The sequence below is a fragment of the Epinephelus moara genome, chromosome 3, assembly GCF_006386435.1.
Source record: "Epinephelus moara isolate mb chromosome 3, YSFRI_EMoa_1.0, whole genome shotgun sequence".
Lineage (NCBI taxonomy): Eukaryota > Metazoa > Chordata > Actinopteri > Perciformes > Serranidae > Epinephelus > Epinephelus moara.
The window spans coordinates 31,830,006-31,837,379 of NC_065508.1; the positions used below are offsets into that span (position 1 = coordinate 31,830,006).

General features: G+C 39.1%; 2 protein-coding genes across 2 annotated transcripts in view; both read right to left on the reverse strand.

Moving 5' to 3' along the window:
• LOC126388306 (major histocompatibility complex class I-related gene protein-like) overlaps nt 1–7,374 on the reverse strand; it is a 32,332-nt gene that overhangs the window by 3,819 nt on the left and 21,139 nt on the right. The window lies entirely within an intron of this gene.
• LOC126388307 (major histocompatibility complex class I-related gene protein-like) overlaps nt 1,235–7,374 on the reverse strand; it is a 15,056-nt gene continuing 8,916 nt past the window's right edge. Inside the window, exons 2-3 of the mRNA XM_050041361.1 lie at nt 3,166–3,426; nt 1,235–1,432 (exon numbers count right to left, since the gene is read on the reverse strand). Of these exons, the coding sequence (XP_049897318.1) occupies nt 1,395–1,432; nt 3,166–3,426 (299 nt within the window). The 3' untranslated portion in view covers nt 1,235–1,394. The remainder of the gene's footprint in view (nt 1,433–3,165; nt 3,427–7,374) is intronic.

The following is a 7,374-nucleotide window of genomic DNA, read 5'->3' on the forward strand; positions in this document are numbered from 1 at the left end:
GTTCCACATCTTCATGAATCTCCTCTCCATCTTTCCTCCAGAACATCATGGCTCTGTCAGGGAAGAAACCTGTAGCGTGGCAGCTGACTGGAGAGGAGGGCGTCTTCTGGAGGAGAAACACTGAGGGCTCTGAGGAGACAGAGAGACAATGGAGGGAGAGGGGGCGAGAGATGGAGAGGGGATAGAGAAAGATGAGAAAGGAAAATACAACTGAGGCTGATGTGAATGTCATTGGTTTTGCAGGTATTTGATCATAAACCAGAATATTGAATAAACAGCTATTTGAACACAATGATGGNAGAGGGGATAGAGAAAGATGAGAAAGGAAAATACAACTGAGGCTGATGTGAATGTCATTGGTTTTGCAGGTATTTGATCATAAACCAGAATATTGAATAAACAGCTATTTGAACACAATGATGGTCTTATCTTTCTCTCTGTCCCTCTTCTCCAGCCACATTCCCCATTACAAGGTTCCTTAATTGCATTTTTCAATTCTTCCACCACATGACCTCAGACTGTCCCTCCTTTTTACAATTTCCTTATCAGCCCTTAATCAGCCCTTTTCCATTCACTCCCTGCCAGTTTGGCAAAGTTGGTATATGCTTTGTACCTTTGCTTTCTCGCCCCTGTATTCTGTAACCTGTTATCTATAGTGTGAAACCTGAATCTGGAACTTGTAAACGTCCTGCCTGCCTGACCCTCTGCCTGACTTTGTATTTCTTGCCTGTACCTTTGGAGTTATTTGCCTGTTTCGACTACCTCTCTAGTTCTGACCCTTGTCTGCCTGATGATTCCTGTCCCTGTCAGTAAGCTTAAATATAAATTGTCATACAATCATTGAACTGTCCCTGTATGACTCAACTGTCTGCATTAAAATTGTCCAACTTTTTTTTTTCAGGGGAATATGCCACATGCCCATACACCCATCTTATGAGCTATAAGAACATATGACAGTGCTACATAACAACCCATTGGCTACACAACCTCATCGTCTGTATATAGACAGAGAAGGGAACTACACTACCACTGAAGAAACTCACGACAATCAGGGACAGAATCTGAGAAGGTCATGTCAGTGGAGTAATAAAACAATACAGACTGTAAGAACATCTTTGTGTCCATGAAACTACATCAGGCCATGTGATTCTACCTGTTCTCAGCAGAGAGCTGTTCATGTAGGCCACATACTTCTTCAGCCACTCAGGGAAAATCTGCGTGAGTTGGTATTCATTGCCTCGAATCATAGTTTTGTCAGCGTCCCATCTCATTTTGATGTTGAAAGCCTGTGGTTTTGGAGCGACCCATGTCAGTGTCTTCAGGTCGAATGATATTAAGTCTTCTCCATCATAACCAAACTGATTAAAACCAGTAACCTCTCCAGTCTCGTCATCTCATTCACAACCAGTATTCGTCTGGAGAATGTGGACACCTGAGAGACAGAGACAGAGTCTGCAGTTAGCAATGATGCACTGATGATGCATAGCTCCAGTGGAAAGATGATCTCAGAAATACTCTGCATTGTGTGATGCATAGCTATTCTCCCAGTCTTGTGGTGTGCTCATGATTCAACTGCGGATAATCAGCACTTTTTCTTTATATGAGTGATGAAAACTAAATTCCATTCCACAACAGCTATAGTAATGTTCTGTAAATAACTGACAATGACAGTAAACCAAGTGGTTATGTCTTCTTGCAATCTGGTTACACTAAAGTGTTTTATGTACAAAGTCACAGGATTTAAGTTAAGATGCCGACCATGACCTATAATATCCCTGGTTGGAGTCCAGCTGGGAACCTTATCGCTCTCCCTTATTTTCTGTCATCTCTTAATCACGGCTATCTCAACCTTCACCCTTGTGCAGGTTGGTATGACCAGCATGAAATAACTCAAAATAATTAATCTGATATATATTCCAAATTAAATATCCAAATTGTACATAATTAGTCCTGTTTAATTGTTAACCTCCTGTGACCCTGCATCCTCATATGAGGACATTACATTTGGAGTTTGCTGCACCATATAATTCATTTTTGCTTAATGTAGACCTTTTTATGCTATCTATTAGTAGCAAGAGCACAATACTCTAATCTATGTAAAAACAAGATGGCGGCCATCTCTGCCAAGTCACAGCCTAAAGTCAATCCACACGTAATTGGAAAAAGCACAAAAACTGATTAGATTTTAAGGTTGAAACTTTTTTTTGCTTTTATAACAATTGTAGTTTGAAATGGCATAAACACTGTATGAATTTTAGCAATAGTAAAAAAAAGTTAAAATGCTGTTAACTAGCAAGTACTTTTTAAAGGACATTGGGTCTTTATTATTGTATTAATTACGACTTGGCTTTTGCACAGCCATGTTCAGGCACTGGAAACAACAGTTTTAAGCAGTTTAAGACTTGATCAGTGTCCTCTAGCCTGAAGAGTTACAAAACATTGAACAAATGTTGCAGTGTTTGTAATTTTTTTATTGCATTACAATATTCAGGCACTAAAACATAGGCTACTGCTTTATACTTTAATTGTGACTATTAAAAATAAACCCATCAACCCCATGGAAGGAAGTATTTTTTTCCACAACTACTTACTGCTCAGAGACAATGCTTTGTTTTAAAGAAAAATCTAATTGGGTCCTGCTAATCCAAAATAGGTAGAAGAAATAAAAAAAATGCATACTAAGGAAAAGCTTGTATATCAGGAGGTTAAGTATTCTGCAGCAATACGAAAGGTTAGATGAAAAGTGGGGAGTGAGGATTCTTGAACTAACACCTGTACAGATGAACATGGGGTCTTGATAGTTTCTTGAGGCTCTCTGGAGTGTCAGGATAAAATAGGGCCGGGCAATATAGGAAAAAATCAAAAATCACAATATTTTGTCCAAATACCTTGATATAAATATTGTGACGAGACTGTAGGGGTTGACAGCTGTTGCTTTCAGAAAATATATACACCACTAACAATATAACAACTAATTGGGTAAAGACAAATAATAGAATGTTAGAACAGTGTGTTAAGTTCAGAAAGTTACATCACTTTATTGTAATGCAGCCTTTAAAACCAGGAGAAGACAACACATCCAAAATCAAAGACGATATCTACTTACATATCATGACATCAATGTAATTTCCAAACCAGTGAAAAACAGAATACCAAATATTTTACCTCTACTTTGGTTGAAGCGCTGTTTCAAATCATGTATCGTGGTTTTGAAGAAGTTGGGGTAATAACACTGTTGGGTGTGCCACTCCAAGTGATCAGGATTTTCATCATAGGCTTTTTTCATCCAGTCCCGTTTTGGTTCCACTTTCTGTTTGATGCTGTCGCAGTTAACCGCCACAATGCCATCAACCACTGAAATACCGACAAACATGAAGTCTTGCTCTCTAGAAAATGTAGTAACGGCATACCTCAGGGTGTGTTTCACTGCAGGACAAACAAGGTTTATACACACATTATAAATATACGCACATTGTCAACACGCACATCATGGGATTCAGTTTAAACATACAATCTTATGGAGTTGAGGTGAAAAAAAAATCCCTCGTGTCGTTGAGCTACACAGGAGTAAAATGCAGAGCAAGTGGAAAGTTAAAGATTTCAAATATGATCTTACCTGCAGATGAAAAGTGACAGAGAAAAAGCATCAAAAATAACTTTTTCATCTTGTCTTAATAAAGCTGGTTCAGCTGCTTGGTCTTCTGTCCAGTGTTGTTTACTCTGTTACTTATCTGCGTCAACTGAATTCTAGACTGTACTAAAGTTAGGGGGGGTTTCCAGAGATCAAAGAGTGAAAGAGAAAGTGTGTGCTCACATGGTCACACCATAGAGGGACTGAAGAAACTCAGAGGGTCAAGTGAAGTGCCTTTAAATCCTGGAGCTTTGTAAATATTTAATCAGTCAAGCATGAAATTTGGCAAAATTAGAGATGCATTGCACATACCTGTTATTGTATTATGACTGAGATGTTAAATCAATAAAATGAAGGTTTTCATATATTCAATGAACATTTGGATGATGATGAGTATTGGTAAGAATCAGCCTGTCAGGGCATGGTGTCACTTTTTACACAGTGATCCTCGTGACTGACAAATGAAAGGCTCCTCTGGAATAATAAGGCTGTCCTCCTGTCAGACATTATGTAATCACCTCAGTTCATACAATGTTCACACTGCTAATGCCTTAAAGTATGTTGAAAGGCTGTAGATGCACAAATGTTTAAATATTAATTGCCCTTACAAATGTAACCAAAACAAATCTGTCTTCAGATTGAACTGATTCCTTATTCATTAATACCCATTGAGTGCACAGTTGCCCACGTACAGTTTCACATGGTGTGTGTTTGGGATACAGGTCATAGGAAATTGCAGATTAAATAGTCTACTGAACCCATTAAGAAGAGCAATGTATTCAGACAGTTTTTGTGAATTTGATAGCATGATTGCTTTATTGAAAGTACAGTAGTACCATTGCCAATAGTGGGATAGTTAGTGGGCTAAAACTGTACATCAGTAGTTGAGGTAGCACGTTGAAAGGCAGACAGTAAAAGTGTTTTTTGTTGTATGACTTAAAAGTGGGGCGCACTAGTTCACATGGGAAAGGTGCGGCTAGCCCTTGTTGCAGCAGCATACCATACCATGAATTAGTCATACCCAAAATTAGAAAAAAAAACAACAACATTCGGCCACAGGGGGAGCCACAGCAATCAGTCGCATTTTAGCCATTTCTAAGCATTTTTCTGTTGTTATAGCGCCACCCAGTTGCCAATTAGAGTTAAATTTCTCCAGTCACCTTGAGGCGTCCTGTTCTACATATCTACCAAGTTTAGTAAAATCGATATGGCTGATGTTATACACCTTTATGTGATGAGCCACGCCCTCTGCAATATTCATTGCCTTATGTTTGAAATTAGATAAGCCCCTTGAGATGCATCATCTTGTTTTAGATTGATTCCAAAGTTTACTTTTTGTAATACATGATTTATGAGGTTTGAATCGGCCTAGATAAGAAATTAGCTCTCTAGCGCCCCCATTTTGTTTGATGGGGTCAATAATGGAGAGGTCCCCTCAGATTATGTGTGGTCATATGCCTACAAAGTTGCGTGGTGATCGGTGAAACCCTTGAGATGTTATACACCTTTATGTGATGAGCCACGCCCTCCGCAATATTCATTGCCTTATAGAAGCTCAGTTTTAGTAAGTTTTCCAACTTTTGCCAAGAGGGAACTTTAGATATTGGTCCCGAGATTATGTTCACCGAGTTTCATTCAGATCGGTCAAACTTTATAGGAAGAGATCGATTTTAAGTGTTTTTTAAAAAAAATCAAAATGGCGGAAAATCTATATAACCGGAAGTTATGGGTTCTTAGGTAAATTTGTTCCTCATGAGGAGAGGCATCTCTGTGCAAAGTTTCATGTCTCTACGACATACGGGGCATGAGATGCCCATTCAAAGTTTGCGATTTCAATCGGTAGCTATAGCGCCCCCATTTGGCCAATTAATGTAATATTGCTTCATTCGCATCCTCCCATGACCCTCTACCACTGTGCCAAATTTCACATGGAGGTCCGTGAGGAGAAAAACGTGGAACAGACACACCCACAGACAGAGTTTTCATCATTATATAGTAAGATATAGTAAGATAATATCAATCAAGGATATATGTAAAAAAAAAAATTTTGTTTTCTTTCTGTCATTCTCTTTTATGTCATACCCCCAAGCACATAATAAGGCTCATGTGATGTGTGAGTATTTTATACAGTTTGTGGTGCCAGCAGAGGGTGACAAGATGACTTTCTCTTTTCACTGCAAAAGAATCAAGACGGGCTCCAAGAGCTCAAACAGGACCTCTGCTGTCCAAATGAAGTTATTACAAACCGTCCTCAGTCAAAAAGTGAGTCCTTTTTCTTGTACTGTATGGTCCAAAATATGTCCAAATAATTGGGACTGGAGCTGTTTCTCTTGGTTTGGGCCAGCCCCCCTTTGTTCCAAGTAAAGGACACCTTAATGCTAGCCACACTGGTATTTTAACATTGCACTAGTCTCCCAACAGTTCACTGTTTGGTGGTGGTGGCACAATCTTATTTTTCACTCCATTACTCAAATCATTAAAGTGTCAGTGGACAGACATTTATTCTTGGGATCTGTCACCAAGACCTGCTGATGTTACTTTCAGTGTTTACATTACATTTAGGACCCACTGGGTATTTCACCGCATAAGGCAGTTTGCAGAATGAGGTTCAGTGGGTACTGAAGAAGCCTTTAGTGCCAAGCAAACTGATAAATATAGTCATTTAGATATGGACAGTGGTGCTATAGGGATGCTGCTGATAATGCAGTGTGCTGTAATTACCTCCCCTACAGTGTAGATACTGTAACGCTCTGTCTGCTCCTTGGTTTCTGAGATACCAAATGTAAATCTTTGAATTTATCTAGCATCTAAAAGTTTAAAAAAATATACACCATTACAGAGAAAAAAAAAAAAAAAGTTTTTCCAAATGGATGATTAAGAGGGCGAAACTGAGAAGACACACATAAATGTTGATAAAGAGAAATACTGTCATTAATTCATTGAAATAATACTTTTAAAATAAGTAAATAAAAGGCAAAAGAAAAAATAAAACATACACCTTTTAAAGGTCCAGTGTGTAGGATTTAGGGGGATACACTGGCAGAAATTATAGTTTAATATTCATAACTATGTTTTCATTAGTTTATAACTTGTGTTTTTGTTACTTTACAGTGAGCTGTTTATATGTACATATGCGGAGGGTCCTCTTCAAAGAAATCCACCATGTTGTTTCTACAGTAGCCCAGAATGGACAAAATGTACAGTGGCTGTATGTGTGCAGTTTGCGATGGTCACCATAGTTCTAGTGTAACTGCAAGGCTAATGACTTTGACACAGAAGATCTGTGGTTCCATTCCTGGTCAGGGCGGCATAACACATATCCTCATTACTGCTAGCCTACCTCAGGATGAGTGGAACCACAAACACAAGAGTCATACTGGCTCAGATGTTGCCTGAGTCAACAAGGTCCACGTCAGGTGTTGGGGAACCAGGGCAATCTGATGAGAAATGGGCTATTGGAACGAGACAGAGATGGACTAGAGCAGAGAACATGGAACTATTGAATACTACTATACTAGTAATCCCTGTGAGAGGGGCTACATGCAGAGGATGTGGGATACATGGAAGCTTCAAAACAACATCTAGCCTGACAAAGAAACAACTCCTAGTCCACTGTTCCAACATCCACAAATGGCAACTGCTATTGCAGCTAGAGATTGATGAGGTACAACAAACATGCTATGGCAAGGGGGAGCCAGGACAAAAGGTCAAATCCGAGGTTGGGTACCAAGCCCCAACAAGTC